We start from the raw sequence: 17388 nt of genomic DNA, 5'->3' as shown, positions 1-17388 counted from the left end.
CGTCTGTCCCGAAGGCACGGAACTGGCCCGAGCAGACGACGCGACGCAGCACAGACGATTCTCCCTGTATGCGTATAATATGCTCGAACGCGTCGTGCGGCGTGGTCTGTGTAAGTATATACACGCGTTTAACCCAGTTCTCGCGAGAGAAAACCGAAAGAACTGCACGGGCGCCGCACGAGAAGAACCCAACGACGGTTCGACTTCTTCGACTGTTTCGAAATCCCGCGGTCGTTATATGTATTATAGTACACAAGTCCGCGGGACGTTCGGCGAGCTCGCGGCACGAGGGTGAACGAGAGGTATGCGTATACACACACTTACGGGCCTCGCACTCCCGACGCCGCAAATGAGCCGCGCGAGCAAATATTCTTCTGAGGGGAATCCTCGTCGGGTGGGTCCCTCGAGGAGAAAGAAAAAAAAAGAAAAAGAAAAAAGAACGTTTTTTTTCTCACGGACTGAGGAGAGGCCACGGCGACGGTTGCAGACACATTAGAAGGGTTAACGGTATACGGCTGCTCGGGGGCCTTTTTTGCGAAACGCCCGTAATTGTATAGTGTAGATATACGCATACTGCAACCCTTTAGTATACAAAAAAAAAAGGAAGGAAGGAAGGAAGGAAGGAAGGAAGGAAGGAAGGAAGGAAAGAAAGAAAGAAAGAAAGAAAGAAAGAAAGAAAGAAAGAAAGAAAGAAAGAAAGAAAGAAAGAAAGAAAGAAGGTAATGGGGGACGGGGACGTTTTGTATGCGCGCCAGTTGCCTAAGTAATCGAAGAATGCAAATCGACGGCGTTTTGCGCCGTTGTCCCCGGATGCAACGTGGTGTACAGTGGATGCCATGTGCACAAGGCGACGCGGCTGGCATTGTTTCCTAAAATGCGGCGAAATAATTGCCCGGCCGCGAGTCGTCTCGGCGGCATTGTTCCAACAAATTACCTCGACCGAGTTATGCTTCTCGCGTGAACGGGTTGCGCGTTTCTCTGCGGCGACGCTTTCAGCGATACTGAAGATATGTGTGCGCAAAGAAGAAGAAGTTCGCCGAAGGCGGATCAGGGCTTGAGAGGCTTACCGGCTGTATTGTCGCTCCGTTCGAGTGCCTCTTCTCGGCAAAGCTCAAGAAACGCAAAAAGGTACGGGTATGTCGTCTAGAGCGTCGTGATTCAGACGAATACGAAAAAAAAAAAGAGTTATCTTCTTCGGTAACTCGAAACCCCTGTCGTGTAAACCGCCGTAACGCGCTATAAACACCTGTACCGTGCATTTTCGCGATACTGACACCGGACGTTTCCTTTTTCTATGCTTCGTCGTTATAGAAACCGAGAAAAAAAAAAGAATTACGATGTACTCCTGCTTATCGATAACCAAAACATTTCCTTCTGGGCCCTGAAATAAAGCCCCCTGGTTAGTAATTTATACGCGCCTGAGCTCTCCCTCACTCTCAGCGCTGCAGCCGCCAGTGGCGGTATGCGATTGGGCACAACTTGTTGCGTTCTTTCCTCGGCGTTCGTCTCGCCATCGCTCTAACGCATCTGTGCCGTAAGTGCAAAGTTCCCACGGAGATTTCCGGCGGCACTCATCCCGACGCCTATCGCAAACCGCATTTCAGTTTTTCCTCACCTTGGTTATATCGGGAGCAAAAAAAAAGAGATCGGGGCCTTAGTTCTTTTTAAAATTATATTCTTTTCATTCCGACGCTACTCATATTTTATTACCGAGTTACCGTCCTTCGCGGCCCGTGTTGCCAGATCCGGCCCGCCGATAACTGTGGCGCTGCGATCGTGCAAGGTATATGCAACGACAAAAGGAGGAAAGAGTGGATGAGTAATAATAATACAAATAATAAAAAAAAACTTCACGGCTACCGCGAATCTTGTCGAATTACATGCGGACTTACATTTACGCGACCACGCGGTCAGAATTAATTATTACTCATTATTTGTTTTAAACACATGTGTTCAATTAACAGGAAAGGGAAAGCGAGGAGCAGGCTGGCAACTGCCACCGGGAGGGGCACAACGCATGCCTGCTCTTCAGAAGGGAGCTGACAACAACACAGAAATGGAATATAGGAAGGAGGGGAGGAAAGAGGAAAGGAAGTGCAACAGGACAAATCTAAAGAATAAAGTAGAACGCAGTACAGATAACACACAGTAGGGCCGGTCACTGAAGGTCACGTTACTACAGAATGTTCAATAGAATAGTTTCGGCGCTACAAACGTGAACCTAAGTTAGTTAACTCTAGAAAAGTAAGTAGAGCGCGATGAGCCTGATCACGCTTAGACGCACAACCGCTGGGGTACAAACATTCATCGAGTGTCGAGTCCCTATATGAGCACGTATCCCATCTCACGTGTTGCCTTGGTACGTACGCTAACGGTACAGATTCAAGTGGTTTCTATATATACCGCGCACCAATTTTGTTTGCAGCGATGCGAAAGCCCCCTCGAGATTGGAGCCAGTGAAAAACTGGCCCAGCCGAACATGCTATACAGCTGCTTCCAGAGCAAGCCCGAGTGGCCTCGGTTCCGCTCCCGGCTCGAGCTGAGAGCACCCAGAGCTGGAGCGCGAGCGGCGCTCTGAACGTGTGTGTGTGTGTGTAGTGACTTTTGAAGGAGAGGAAGAGAGAAGTGCAGTGCCGTAACTGTCTCTCAGAGGAGGACACCTCAACAGCACTGCACAGGGAAAGGGGAGTGGGGAGGAAAAGATCAGGGAGAGAAGGGAAAGAAGCCGGAAAAAAAAATAACAAGAAGGTTGAAGGTTACAGCCGCGCTCTCAGCTGCGTGTCACAGCAAAAGTCAAGTAGGGCAGGAAGCACTTTCTTGACAATGGAAGGGTGGGCTGCCGGTAAGAGAAGTGCTCCCTCCGAGTCACAGGGCAGTCCCACACGACGGTATGATGCAAAGCCGTCGTGTGGGACTGTACCAGACGAATGTGTTCCGAGCGCTCGATTTAGAGCAACCGAGTGTAACCTTCACCGCGCGAGGGCGCTCTATGTAGAGCGTTCGAAAGCGACCAGTGGACAAGTAGTCTCTTCGCAGTGCGCTCCGGCGACCGGACGGTCGACCTTCTACGCGGAGGCCGAGATCCTGGATGCACGCATGGCATCACACGTCATCGGACGAGCAAACTATATGCGTGAGCTTTAAGAACTCTCTCGAAATAAGCGGACCCGAGATGACGTTTAGACGCACCCTGTATCCGCTATACCGTGAGGGTGAACTTCTTTCCCTTTTCTTTTCTTTCTTTGCTTTCAATCTGTCACCTTCTCTCACGCGCGCAGGGTATAGCCAACCGAAAGTCCGTGTGGTTAACTCCACTATATACCTGTCCTTTCTTCTTCGCAGACTAAACAGAATGAATTAAAAAATTATCCTTTTATCGTAGCACATTATTTGCTCATGCAAACATAAAAAGCTTCTGAAGAGGGCAAATCGTGTCGTCTTTCTCTAGATAACATGCACTCCTTGTCCGTTCCGCGAGGGCGTTTAAGAGAGCATTCTTTGGGAAGCGTATACATTCTGAGGCTGAAACTTTCTCCTATTCTCCCTACCTCAAAAATTAAACGGCACCTTAAGGCGTCAATAATCAAATCACAGTTTCTTTTTTTTAAAGGAGACACGTTAATTTACTTCGGGTACGGTACACGACCCCTCAAAGCTCGGCTGCAGAATATGACGTCATATACGTGCCTCGCCACTCCGCGTGCACCGTCTATGTCGCTGCGTCGTATACGGACAGCTCGAGATGCCTGATGTGCCGAATGAATGCAACAGTGCCACAAGAAAAATCCGGGGCGACTCAGACAACGCTGCGCGACTCGAGAGGCGCCCAGTCCGTCACGCGAGGTTTCAGAAAGAAACTGTATTTCACTATGGCGCGCGTCAAATAACGCTTTCACACGGTGCTGCTTCGGGCCCGCAGCCTATAGCCCCGTTAATAGCCACATTTAATATAAGGTCACCTTTATTTTTTTTTAATTTTTCCTTCGCGGTTCAAAACTATACCGGACAATCCTTTTAAGGCTAATGCGCCGCTTGCGCGCGTAAGGCAGAGGGCGCTGCTGCCAGCGACAGGCGGCAGCGGCACCAAGCGTATATGGCCGTTAGTAGATTGCCGTTTACGATCCATGCGCACCGCTGGCCGTAAGTACAGCGGCCCGTCCGTCCGGCCCGGATGGATAGCCAGAGGCAGCGGAACCGGGAGGGGGAGGGGGGGGGGATGAGATACCCCGCGCGTGGGACGCCCCGGGCGGCCTGCAGTGCTCTGGTCTCGTCGTCTGCTTTCGCGCAATGGCGGTGCTGGCGGAAGGATCGCTTTTAGGTCTTCCAGCGTACGTCTGCTGCTGCTGCTGCTGCTGCGGCCGCGCGGGCAAAATGGTCTATAGCATCCGCGCCGGCCAGCATTATTTCTCCGCTCCTTGCTATTTCTACTTCTCGGCCTCCTTTCCCGCGTGCCGACGATGGGCTTTTACAACGCGCCGCGTCAGCTATATCGTGGCGTCCGCCCGGCGCGCGCGCGAGAGGTATACACACACGCTATTGATTCCCTGCGGGCGCCGCTTGGCCGAGGCTTAACTCTTGACAATGCGCTTACGCGCGGTTATGGGTTTATTTTCTTTTCTTTTTCGTTCGCTAGCCCTCTTTGTTCGCTGACTACGCCTCTCTCTTAATGCGCGCGCCAGGCGCGTAAGAGCGGTTGGTTAGCCGCGTATATATACACGCGGCAAGAGAATAGATCCGATCTGTTCCGGCCTTCGGTTGCATCCCCCCTTTTCTTGCCTTCCTACTGACCGTAAATATATAGCTGATGGTGGAAGTTGAACGCACGTAAGCTGATACGCTTCTTCTTCTTCTTCTTCTTCTTCAGTGCGTTGTGCAAGCCCGTGGGAACGCTCCCATCGGCGTGGTGTGTATATGCGAGTAATTTAGCGCAATCTGAAAATGCGATGACTTCCGTCGCGGCAAGCGTGTTTGATCCTGGAAACCAGTTTGAGTACTATAGAGCCTTCTGCAGCGGGTCTTTCCCACAGATTTCGTTAACGCTTGGTTTTTATTAATCGACAAATGTACATCATCTATAGCGTGCGCGCGCAAAATGAGATGGGATGAATGGAGTGTGGTATGTATAAGGTTGGCGATGCGTCAAAGATTGGATGCGCTCGAAAGATGGCCCGCCCACTCACTTACTGCATGCTCGCATCGTCGCGGCCGCACACATGTCCCTCTTCTCTCTCATAGAAAACCTATGAGCCGACGGGCAAGTCGTGTCACAAGGTAAGCAAACAAGATTCGCATGTTGGATGTATATGTAGGTACCAGGTACACGGCATGGAATACCTGCGGCGGCACTGCCACCAAGTCTCTAAAAGCGCTCAGCCAACCCAACATGCCTGGCGGTTAAACATGGGTATGGGACGGTAAAATATGTATACCACAGTATAAGCCGACGAAACGCTCAACGCACTTACCAAGTGCACATGGGCCACTATCACAGCTCCTAAATTGCTATATTTATTCGTTATTCTAATAAATTTTATTTCTATTTGAAACCAAATCTTTTTTTTTCTTTCTTTCTTGCACGTACGTGAAATGCAGTAGCCGGAGGTGTACTGCCTTAGAACTGCTCCAGTTAAAACCCATTCCCCTAAAACGCGTTCTGTATCACAGCTCTAGTTGCAACCCATTTTTCTAAAACACGTTCTATCTCATTGACTCAGAGCTAGGTAGGTATATTCCTACCTATAGCTCCGAGTCAATGACACAGATCGTTAGCGACACTCAAGCCATCAAGTAAACAAAGCGACCATGCTCACACACTGCGCAGCTAAACATCGCGGCGCGAAGGAAGAAGCCAATTTATTTAATAAATCGCTCGTCGTCTCGCACAAATTTATCGTCAGGGTGCCCATAAGGCGCAGCTGCCCTCCGAAAGGAGTCGCAGGCGTGTGTAATCACCATAAGTTTTTGCTGGACAAAAGCTTTCTTAGCCGCCGTCGGCAGCACGGCTCATCTTATTTCGACAAATTGGCTCACTTATAGCGTCCCGGTGACCCGCTCCGAAAGCGGTTTCGTCTAAGTTTGCCAAGCGTTAGGGAGTGGCGTCGCTCCTCAAAAGGAGACGGACGTCCTTCGCTCGGCGATGCGAAGAAAGCCCTGTGCCGCCAGCGGCCATCAGCTGTCGACGGCGCACCGTTACACCACATACAGCATTGAAGCGCTCGCTCAAACACGAAGTGCTGTTCACAGGCCAGACGCGCACTGAAGACAGAGCCGGCCCACGCGCGCCCTCTCTCGTCGCTTTGCCTGTCCTCTAAAGCCGCGCTGTCTTTCTCTCGCAACAATTCTGTAACGGCCTCGCTCCTCTAAACTGGACCGAAACGAAGGCACGAATATATATATATATATATATATATATATATATATATATATATATATATATGTATGTATAACGTGGCAGACGTGCGCGGCAGGCAGTTGTCGTGAGATGGAACCAAGAAAGAATAAAAGAAACACGGCCCCAAGCTGACGACAAAAGAGGGTGCAGCTTTGTTTGCACGTGCCTCTTCACACATTGAGAGAAAGAGCGGGAACAAGGAGCCAGACCCTCGCCCCCCCCCTCCCCCCCTTCCAATCTCATCTCTTCCCCCGATTCCAACCGTATCTTCCTTCCTCTATGCACCTCCTTCCTTCCTTCCACCATCTTCGAGCGTCCGGAAAACCGCTGCCCTGGCAGGCGTTCGAGCTGGCGAGCCATGCCAAGCCGAGCCGTCGCCGTATTGTGTTCCTCAAATGGCCGATTATGAACACCAGCGTTCTTCTCTCTCGAGCCGCGAAGCCGCCTGCGTCGGGACGGAAGGCCGAGGGGAGAGCAAAAGCGCCCGCGCAGCACTTTGGACGAGTTTGAGCAGCGCGCCCGGCGTCGGCTGGGGGCTCTGGATGTGGAGCCGCTTGGACGCCGCCACCACCGCCGGCGTCCGATGAGTGATGGCCCGGGCCAGCCACCGCCCTCTCCTCGCCATGCTCTCTGTCGTGAATTGGGTGCAGCGCTTTTCGAAATCTCACGGGGCGGGGGCGTAGCTGCCGGTGTACCGGAAAATCGAAGGCGCTTGAGCTATGGGGCAACCAACGTTGCACCCTTCTTTCTTTAGGGGGGGGGGGATGTGGCAGGGGTCAAAGTGTGTTTGAGCAAAAAGAAAAGAAAGACCAAGAAAACGGGATAGTAATGGGGATCGCAGTTGTGAGTGGGTTAAATACGCAGTACCTGTAACGCGTCGGTATAAACATTGTCGGCGACATGATCGTTTCCTCCTCAGTTTAACGGTTCTAATACGTCGCTTCTGGTCTGGAAGTGCTAACCTTTGAGCTTCATCACATGCCCAGGCACTTATCCTTATCAGCACTCCTTATCGATCAGGGTGTACTGACGAATTATTTTCTTTCTTTTACCTGCATGTCAGTATACAAACACTTCACTCTATTTGGCCCAAACAACTCGATTAAATCAATCCAGCAAAAGTACAATTTTTTTGTCACTTGATTCCAATCACTCGCATGACGATCGAAGCAAACGCTACTGAGGTACAGCGAAACGATACTCTAGAGTCATGCGTATAAACGCCTGCACTTAGCAGCAGAGACTGCGTTCGGTATCGCGAGGAATATCTTCAGAGAAAGGACTTTTCAGAGAAGGGGAGAACAGTAAAAGCAGGGAGGTCAACCAGACGAGTGTCTGGTTTGCTACCCTACATAAAGGGAGGGAGGGGGTGAGGGAAAGTGGGCATATGAAGAGGAAAAGAGGCAGAGCGTGAGCACTGTGCGCAAGCAGGAGGATGCTAGGGAAAGACCCTCCAGAACATCCAGAATGTCTAAGTACGCACGCTTTGAATTCGCTTCTGTCTCTGCGCAGGCGCACATGCCCACAGTTCCCATTTCGGCTTCCAAAGCAAGACGAGCAGAAATCCACATGCACAGTTATGCAACTAGACTTGCCTGTTTAAGCAACTTGCGTGAAGGCCACGACTGGCTCTAGCGGCAAACAGCGGCGTTGAGTAACGCGCACCATTCAACAGCGGTAATTGCTGTTCTTTCTAGAAAAGGAGCGTTCGTATACTCCGTAGGATTGCCCAGTAGTCGATTGTTAAATACAAACGGAAAGGCACGAGGATAGTTAACGGCTTGGCGCTGTCGGAAAGACGCAGCAATATAACGTATTTGTAAATGTTACGGTGCAGTGCTTCGACTTCGTCGTGTCCCGCTGCCCTCTATCGGCTGCAGTCAGCGCAGAACCAACATAGGCCTGGCGCAGGACCCACCCATTTCTCGAGCACCAGCGTCCATCGCACTGCACCGAAGTTGGAGCGCGCGGTGACGGAGGAGAGAGACGCGAGAGACAAAAGGAAAGGGAGTGCGCTGCATGGGCGAAGAGTGCTGGGGCGGATCGACCTGATGGTGGCAAGAGGTGGGGGGGGGGTGCGCTTGACGGAGGACTCCTTTTTTTCCCTCCTACCACTTTCCCGCACTCCCATCTTCCCTTCGCGACTTCTCGGGGCGAAAGGAAAAAAGGACAGATTGGACGGGAGCGCGCTAAATGTCGTAACCTTTTCTTCCCCATTAAGGGAGCGAGAGTTAGAGATGCGGCTTCTGGCATGACATTGAGGGGAAGGGTCGTAAAGGGGCGGCGGGGGAGAGGATGACGCGGTTAAAACGGAATTGCAGCCAGCTAGCTAATGCCATATCTCTGGCAGGGAGAGAAAGGGAGAGAGTCAGCATGGGAAAAGGAGGGAACGCTATAGGGAAGGAGGAGGTAGACGGGGATTTGATTGAAAATTATTGCGGCGACCGCCACCGCCGCCCTGGTAATGCGATCGCGCTTGACGAAAGTATACGTGCATGCACGTTTTCATTTCGCCGGGGTGCCCGCCGACGTGTTCGCCCTAATTTCGTTTACGGTTTCAGCCTCCGACTGGCGCGAGGGGTGTTGTCACCGTACGGCTAGCCCCTCCCCCTAAACCCCCTTCCACCCATTATCTTGTGCTTCGTTTTTTTTCTCGAGTACGTTTCTTTTTATACTTTCTTTGCCTCGGGTTTTCAACGGCGCTTGATTTCATTTGTCCTTGGTTTTCGGTGGTACGCCAGCTCTACAACAGTGTTGCCTTTGCCATCTGTGTCCTGTTGGACGAGCACAGCTGCAAGAGACAAAACCTCGATTTTGAGCGAAAGCAAGCGATATATATATAGCATATCAAACGCGTGGTGCTTCCTTTTTTAGCACGCATCAGCGGGCTGCAAGAGGAGGAACTTGTTATTAACGCGATAGCGTTAAGGAGCTCGTGTCGCAGAAAAGCCGGTGTCGTCGGCGTCGGTGTCGGTGTCGGCGTCGGGTGTCGGTGTCGGCGTCAGCGTTTTGCGGCGTTGACCGTGAGCGATAAATCACGGCAGGCACTCCATAAATAAAAAGCAACTTCAAAGATGGGCTGGGTGGGAATCGAACCAGGGTCTCCGGAGTGTGAGGCGGAGACGCTACCACTCAGCCACGATTTCGATGCTTCCAAAAGGTACAAACGCGCCTCTAGTGAATGCGGTGTTGCCTTCGAAACGAGCCGTGGAAAGTTATACTGTGGTGTATATCGGTAATTATGAACATGTAACTTACAGAAGTCGCAATTACACGAGTAGCGAAGTGCGTTTCGCTGCATTTCTTCTGCGCTTTCCGCACACGGAGAGCCATCTTGCGGCAAACACAGAAGACCCCCTCCTCTCCATGTACGGCGCTGCCCCAACAGATGGCGCGCCACGCGCGCACTGGAGCTGTCGCGGCTCGGACTCTCTCCCCTGACAACGCTTCGCCTGGCTCCCTCTGTAGAATCAAGCGTCCTTCCTTTCTTTAGATCACTATCTCTCTATCTCTCTGCCCGTGCCGATCACGGCGTTTGGCTGGCGTGCATCATTTCCCCCTCCGGGATACCGAGTTCTTTGGTTCGCTCCGCTTGCTCAGGCGCACGTTTCGTTGCTGCGCCGAACGCCGCGTTGCTCGACCATATGGCTCGACGCTCACCGCGTCTGATGCGGGGCGCCTCGTAAGTGATGGCTGCCCTGTAGCCCATTGTCTTACACCCATTGGCGGGTCGACGGGAACGCTATCGCGTTCCACTCTTGAAGGCGAAGTTTAAGCGTCCTCCAATTTTTTTCGAGTGGCGCTTGACACGTGCGGTATAAGCTAACACAGCATATTCTTGGAAAGCTCAACTATAACTGGCGCTTGTGTAAGTGCGGACTAATTAACTAGAAGAGTGCTTTCCTTGCACGTAGCATATATTCAATCAATCAATCAATCAATCAATCAATCAATCAATCAATCAATCAATCAATCAATCAATCAATCAATCAATCAATCAATCAATCTTGTATTCGCGACTCAAGGAGAGAAAGGGGATAACGAGAAAACGGGGTAGCAGCTAGTCAGTCAGCCCTATATATATTTCGTTTGGTTACGCATGTCGTCGCTGTGTTCTATACACACCGGCATCTTGAACTGAGAAATCGTTTCGGTCGAAGTATGTGCATATCTATCTAGACAACGAATAAAGCTCTTTCTGTATGCACCTTATTCAGCCATCACAGGCGTTATATCTGGTCTGGCGCAGCACATGCGATCGACGCCCGGGTTTGTTGGCCAGCCATGCAAAAATATGCGGCGTCTTTCTCTAATTTTCGTTCACTATATAGCTTGTCAGCTTGCATATGCAAGACGTCAAACGAAGGCATTCAGGTCATCCGTAAGGTCATCTGTGGGTCAAAGAAAGAAAGAAAGAAAGGAAGAAAGGAAGGTATCGCTCTCTTTTATAAATTCAGAACAGCATACTTTGTTCTCTTACCAACTATTCAATAATCGTTTTCACCTATTAATCTCCTTACCAGACAAGTTGTCATTTCCATATTTTCTGTACGTTTCTGGAAACGCTGAACTGACCATCTGAACCAATCCCGTGATTGGTAGTCTTCATTCAACGACGGCGTAATGCGCATACCGACGGAGCCTTCCGAGAAGGCAATCACAGGTCGCGTGTACTCGAAACAAAGGCTGAGAGCTAGCAGAGGTGTCGCAGAAACCATTTAATACACGGCAGTGAATGCAAGCTTCTACTTTCTTCGACTTCTGCGCAGCTCTGGACAGCGTGTTCAAAACTGACCAAAGCTCAACCTTTCATCATCTCTCGAATCATTGTCTACACTCGCATAACGCTGGGAAGAACGAATCGCACGGCAAATGCATCTCCTCTGCAAGAGACACCTGTCACCACCGCAGGAGACCATGACGACGCCGAATCCGATGCGCTCGTCCGCTTTTCCTCCTCCCCCTCTTCCCTCGCCTCTATTCCTCACACTCACACGTGAACAGACACGGACACTTCTGGAAACAACAGCAACAACGGAACTCTGCGGCAGTCGGCTTTGGCGGCTTAGGTTTCTCACGGCGCCAATCCGCGCGCCAGCTCCCGGGAGGCTGCGGCATCCGACGTCGCTCTCGCGCGAGAGCATCTCAATTTGGCCGCCCCTCTCTCGGACCAAGCCGCGCCTACTTCCACGCATTTTCTGCCCCCGCCTTCGCGCTTTCTTTTTTGCTCGTCGGGTGACACGCGGCGGCGGTATATGGCTGATGACAAGCGGCGAAGACGCGCAAGGTATATCGTGTATGCGGTTGCTCGCGCCTCAACACCCCTTGTCGATTCTTTCGTGAAAAACAAATGCTGCGGTGAGTCACTCGAGACGTGACTCACGGGCGGGTGCGGTATAGTGCGGTGATAGCAAGCAGCGGCAGCAGCGGGCGCTGCTAGTGCACGTATGTACGCCTTTCACTTCGGCCACGTCGAGCCATCAGGGAGGATTAATGCCGAGGTGCCGGTGACGAGAACCGGTGGCCAACGCCTCCTGCATGCGCGCCCCCCGATCGAGTGTCCGCTGTTCGGAAATGCTTGCTAGTAGCCGCCGGACGGAGGTGACGAAAACGCCGGGGGGATGATGCAGAGCTGAGCCTCGGGGCTTTGGCGGCGGCGCGAGACAATGAGAGAGAGAGAAAGAGAGAGAGAGAGAGAGAGAGAGAGAGAGAGAGAGAGAGAGAGATCATGGAGAAAGGAAACAGATTCTCTAACGAAAGGAGGAAATCCTTGCGGTAACGAACAAGCATTCCATAAGCATTGCACAACGAAAGCGAGACAGAAAGAAAGGAAGGTGGAGGTATTCACCCGGGATGGGACTGGATTCCCCCGTACTGGGCGTACGGGAAGAAACAGAAAAGTGAAACCGACAAGAGCTTAGGCAAGCGCGTCCGCAGCAGCTCAACACTGCGCAAAGAAAACACTGTGCTTTGCCTCTCTTCTAGCCCCCCCCCCCCCCGCCCTCCTCCCTGCCCCCCTTACACACACGCTTTTGTTTTCTCTGACTTTGGGCTTAATATCATGTCGCAAATAGCAAACTGCCAGCAGCAAACCCTCCTAAAGTCAGTATGCTCGGCACATGGGAACAACAGTGAGAACGCTAGCTAAACGATTGCACGCGTTGGAAAATTATTAGAAAAGGATTCCCGTGCAGGCACGTGCGCTCCAGCATACTTTCGACGTCCGGTGAACTCGTTATTTGATACTTTTGCTTGGACACTACACACGCTCCGCGAGACGCCTATAGAGGATTACGCGGTTTCGCTTTCTCAACACGCTGACTTTGAAAAAAAGGTTCCTGCGTGCTTTTCCCGAAGCCTATACTCGGATCCGCGCTTCGAGTGACTCTTTGAGTATAGCTATATACTTGGTAAAGAGCTCTTTGGCGAGGGGCTAGCTTTGACTTAATTAGTTGTGTGTTTTAATGCTTTCGTAATGAGCATGAGTACGAGTTCTCACTATGCGTTTTTTTTTATTTCTTAACACACTGTAGCAGACACATGTATGAAACTATATAGTAGATATATAGGCGCAAATAAAGGCCCGTGGCAAAATGAATCGAGGAGGGTTTGCTGCAGTGATGCTTCATGCGGTCCTAACTGAAACGTGCTTTGGCGAAATATAGAGAAATAGGCGAAAAGAAAGATTTTCCTCTTTTTATTTCCTTGGATTCAACTGTTGAAATTTCACTTAGTTGCCCCCTAAGTTTACTTGGTGGGAGCACAACCTCTTCGAAGTGACGTCACTCACTGTCAAAAGTATCAACATAAATGCCCGTTTGTTTGTTTTTTCTTATGAGTATGTGTCGAATATGGTTTGCCTTACATAATTACTCTGAATTTGTCACCCATTATCCTAAACATAATCTACTACTGCTGCTGCAACTTCTACTAATTACTATATTTAACTTACTTGATAGCCATCGCTTTTTCTTTCGTATACCTTTTATATGTGTCGCTGTTTATAAGCACCCTGCCGCTTTTTTTCTAGTGCGTCTTTATTGACAAAAAGCTCGTACGTTAGAATTGTTCTTAAGAGCATTTTCAAGTCAGTCCTCACGCCGGACATATTATTAGCCGATAGCAAGAATTACCTAGGTACGAGTAGCTTTGCGAATTCTGACCAAGATGCTGTGGAAATGCAGGCGGCGAAAGTTGCCAACATTCCCAATGTCATCAAATAAATAAATATATAAATAAATCAACAAAATTTCACTGCACCACTTATCCGACGATGTAATACTGGTGGTCATGCTGTACTATTGTGAACTGCCCTCTCTTTTTTTTCTTAAGGGACACAACTGGTGCGATTTTCGCGAATCTTCTGCACACCGCCGCACACTAAGTGGCATGCCGTTAAATTGCGCCGAATGTTCCGACATATTAGGGAATTTGGCGGCCGTAAGTCATTCCAGATCTTTTCAAAAAGAATACCACCAATGTCGTAGCTCAGCAATAAAACTCAATGTAAAGCATGTATTCCTTATCTGTACGTTTGCCGTTTCTGAAGTACGCCATATTACTGCAGCAGGTACAGTAGGGTAGGAGATGTATTAGCCGTAATATTAATTGAAATATTTAGCTCCCCCACACACATGTATAATGTACTGACAACAACACTATAAGATAGTAACGTTGCAAACCGTTGTTTGTCCTGTAACTCCAAAAGAAGACCTGCGATGTGCAGTTAAACATATATAAGCCCCTTTCCCCTCCCTTGATATCATATCATAAACGAATGTTTATTTGAACATTTATCTCTTCTCATGCGCATTTCAAACGAAGATATCATCTAATTTACAGCTAAGGAGAACATCAAGCCCAAATCCGTTATTGACTCATTTCCTATGGCACAAGCCGTTCTGCAGGGGCAACGCGCCCTTCAGAGATATATTGAGTAACACGTTTCTGTGAAAGGCTCATCAATTTGATGTATTCCCGCACATTTTGCGCACGGTTCTAATAAAATTGATATATACTGAGAATTAATTGCACATGATTTTCATGAGAAAAATAAGGAAGACGTATGAAAATACTGATCGTGCCGCTTCAAAGACTAATGCCGTTTTTAAAAATGTTCATAAGCATTTAACTGTTATTACGGTTTATAATGGCAAATGACAAATGCGTCATTTGACTGGTTGACTCATTCTTTCCCCCATCCATTTAATGGAGTCACGCGCTGGTTCGTCAAATCGCTCGCTCTACGAACGTTTTTGAGCATCCGCCTAAAACAAAGCAGGGGTGAAAGATAGAAAAAAAAGGGGGGGGGGTGCACTCAGCTTTTGTTGGATATTTACATAACGGTGCACGCGCAAAAGAAAAAAAATGCAATTTTTATCATGTTATGGTGTTCATTCGAATGTTGCCGTGTGTATTCTTTCTTCTTTGTGAAAAAAAAAATGAAGCGATAAGGAACAAATAAGTTTTTGATTCATTCCCCGTTCTCTGCACACAAGCAGCGACGGTTATTCACTTCGTCGCGCACGGAACAAACGAGGAAAGAAGCCTAATTCAACAGGCGTTTGGAATTCCGGCATGCATACAGTGTATATACAACATCACCGCGTAACATCTGTCGACTGTAGGCGGTACAACCCAAGGGCGCGAGAAAAGTTTCGTCACAACCCTGCCTGATGGCCCGATTCGGAACGAGGCCGCTTGTTCGTTGTTTACAGTACCAACTCCCGCTCACCCGCGCTGTGGTCGGCGCGAGCTTCGCATAGTTGCGGCCGCCGCTGCACCACGAGTGCGAGGAGAACGGGATGACAGCAAGAGCACAGGTCATATATATGAGAACGAAAACGCCAAGCGGGTGGTATTCAAACACGAACGGCAAATGTGGAGAAAAACTGTCGAAAGACTTTCATCGCAGACGCCATCGTGTTGCGTGTCTACGGGAGCCGGGGGCGCGGTGTGTCGTATGACCGAGCTTTGAATCAACGACTCGATAAATTTCAAGAGCTCTACCTGGAACCGGTTGAGCTGTTCGGATCTCAACTTTACCGTTTGGTCTTTCAGGTGTTCGTCAGTGCAGACGCGACTCCAATGGCACTCAGTCAGTAGGCATTTATTGACGCACAAAACTCGACAGCCCATATCATTTATTAAATATAATTAAAACAATGAGTCTATTTTCTTCTTTTTCGGGCTAACAGATCAGCAGACCATTTTCCTCAGATATTCCTTCTGGGGTACAACGCCGGCATCCCTCCCTCCCTCCTTTTTAATACTACACTGACAACAGGACGTTTCACGCTGGAATGAGCCGTTCTTTGACGGTACTAACATTTTTAGCGAACGGTACACGCAGGCGTGCAAAAAATTAAAAAAAATTAAATGAGAACCTTTTGCTGTTTTATCTGTGAACGACTTACATCACAATTTCAAGAGGTAAAAGACGCTACGTATGTCGGCCGGAAAACACACCCGTAAGTTGCGCGTCCTAGAACGTATAACTCAGCTCGACGAGTTCGCGCCGTACACAAACACAAAACTACGCGCGCGCCAGTCTCGTGAGGTCTTTCTGCGCTCACCGTTATCTCGTAGTAGGCATGCTGGGCCGGCGACTGGGGCACTCTGGACGTTGTCATGCTCCGGGTATCCGATAGGGCGATCATCGAAGCTGGCACCGCCGGTCCGTCGTAGCCGCCGCCTCCCGTGGACACGGCATACGAAGGCGACAGCGTGCTGCCGTGCACGGTCCAAATCGCCGGCGATGGAAGCGTCGACGACGTTGCAGCGTACGACGACGCACGACCTGACGGCAACGGCGGAGGAGCATCGCACGATCCCACGCGAGCCATCATCACACCGCGCGCGCCGATGCCGGCGCCCAACTGCTGCGAGCGATCCAGGTTGTTTCCGTCGTCTGCTAGCGTGAACACCCCTCGTCGTCTGTTCGACTTCAGTTGCCGTTAACAGCCGCCACTCGGTACCACCGCGGTCATCTGCGGCCGAGCAGGCGTAAGACTCACTGTCACGCGGTTCACGGTCACACAACGGAGCACCAGAAGCGCGTGTATCCGTTCACATGGAGCAACAGCGGTGCACCGCTGGTTTCACATCCGTAAAGGCGCGCCGCCGCGCGCGCCGACCGCCAACCACCACAGCGCCAACGCTCCGAACGCGGGAACCGACCGACGCTGGAGTGAAGAAGCCGGGCGAACGAACCGCCGCTCGCCATCCCCCAACAAACGCCGCCACCTGCTTCTTCCTGCCTTGCGAGGGAGAAACGAGGGGAGGGCAAGCGCACAACACGCGCGCACACGCTCAAAACGACGACGGACCAATCGGGAGTCGCATCTCGCCCTTGACTAGCCAATCGCTGTGCGAGTTTCGGTTTCGCTTGGGTGGCGCTCGCGTGCTCTTTGACGCGCGAGGTTTCGGTTTTGGATTTCGGTCGCGTGCGCGATGTGCGCTCTTTCCTTCCCCATGTGCGTAGTACTCTCTCCAGCAGTCGTTCGTGCGGCGAGAGGTCTTTTGTTAGCATCGTCGTTGCGCTGGCGCCGCATTCGCGCTGGCCTGCAGCGCTTGTTGCGTTTGTTTCCGTCACCGGGGGGCCGCTGTCGCGAGCGAAAGCGGCCCTTTCGGAGCGAGAAAGAGGAGACAATAAAACGAAGCTCGCGTGTCTGTTGTTCGGGAAGCGACGCTCGGGGGTTAATAAACCCTCACATTTTGGAGGGATTTTCTGCGATTGCACTCGAAAAAAAAAAAAAAAAGAAACAAGAAAGAAGACGTGCCCTTCCTCTCCACCTTTGTTTTTCTCTTTTTCTGTCGCTATAATAACCTGGAGCTTTCGGGGTTTTGCTCTGAAAGGCAGGAAGTGAATGCGAGCGCAAAACTGCATTCTCGTGTAGCTTGCTGATCGTGCTCTTTTTTTTATAGATATTTATTTATTTTATTATGATTTACTGACGATCAATCCTTTGATAAACACTGCAATGCACCTCTATTTC

At 50.4% G+C, this 17388-nt stretch overlaps 1 protein-coding gene across 3 annotated transcripts in view; it reads right to left on the bottom strand.

The window, feature by feature from the left end:
* The window catches only part of LOC135908477 (uncharacterized), a 463787-nt gene extending 447162 nt beyond the window's left edge, over nucleotides 1-16625 (bottom strand). For all 3 annotated transcript variants that reach the window (XM_065440258.1, XM_065440259.1, XM_065440260.1), the window contains exon 1: nucleotides 15967-16625. In XM_065440258.1, the coding sequence (XP_065296330.1) occupies nucleotides 15967-16239 (273 nt within the window). In that variant the 5' untranslated portion in view covers nucleotides 16240-16625. The remainder of the gene's footprint in view (nucleotides 1-15966) is intronic.
* Nucleotides 16626-17388: the final 763 nt, after the last annotated feature.

This window comes from Dermacentor albipictus, chromosome 3, assembly GCF_038994185.2.
Source record: "Dermacentor albipictus isolate Rhodes 1998 colony chromosome 3, USDA_Dalb.pri_finalv2, whole genome shotgun sequence".
In the NCBI taxonomy this organism is placed as follows: Eukaryota; Metazoa; Arthropoda; class Arachnida; order Ixodida; family Ixodidae; genus Dermacentor; species Dermacentor albipictus.
The sequence above is the reverse complement of the archived record's forward strand: the minus strand, read 5'-3'. Positions and strand labels throughout refer to the sequence as shown.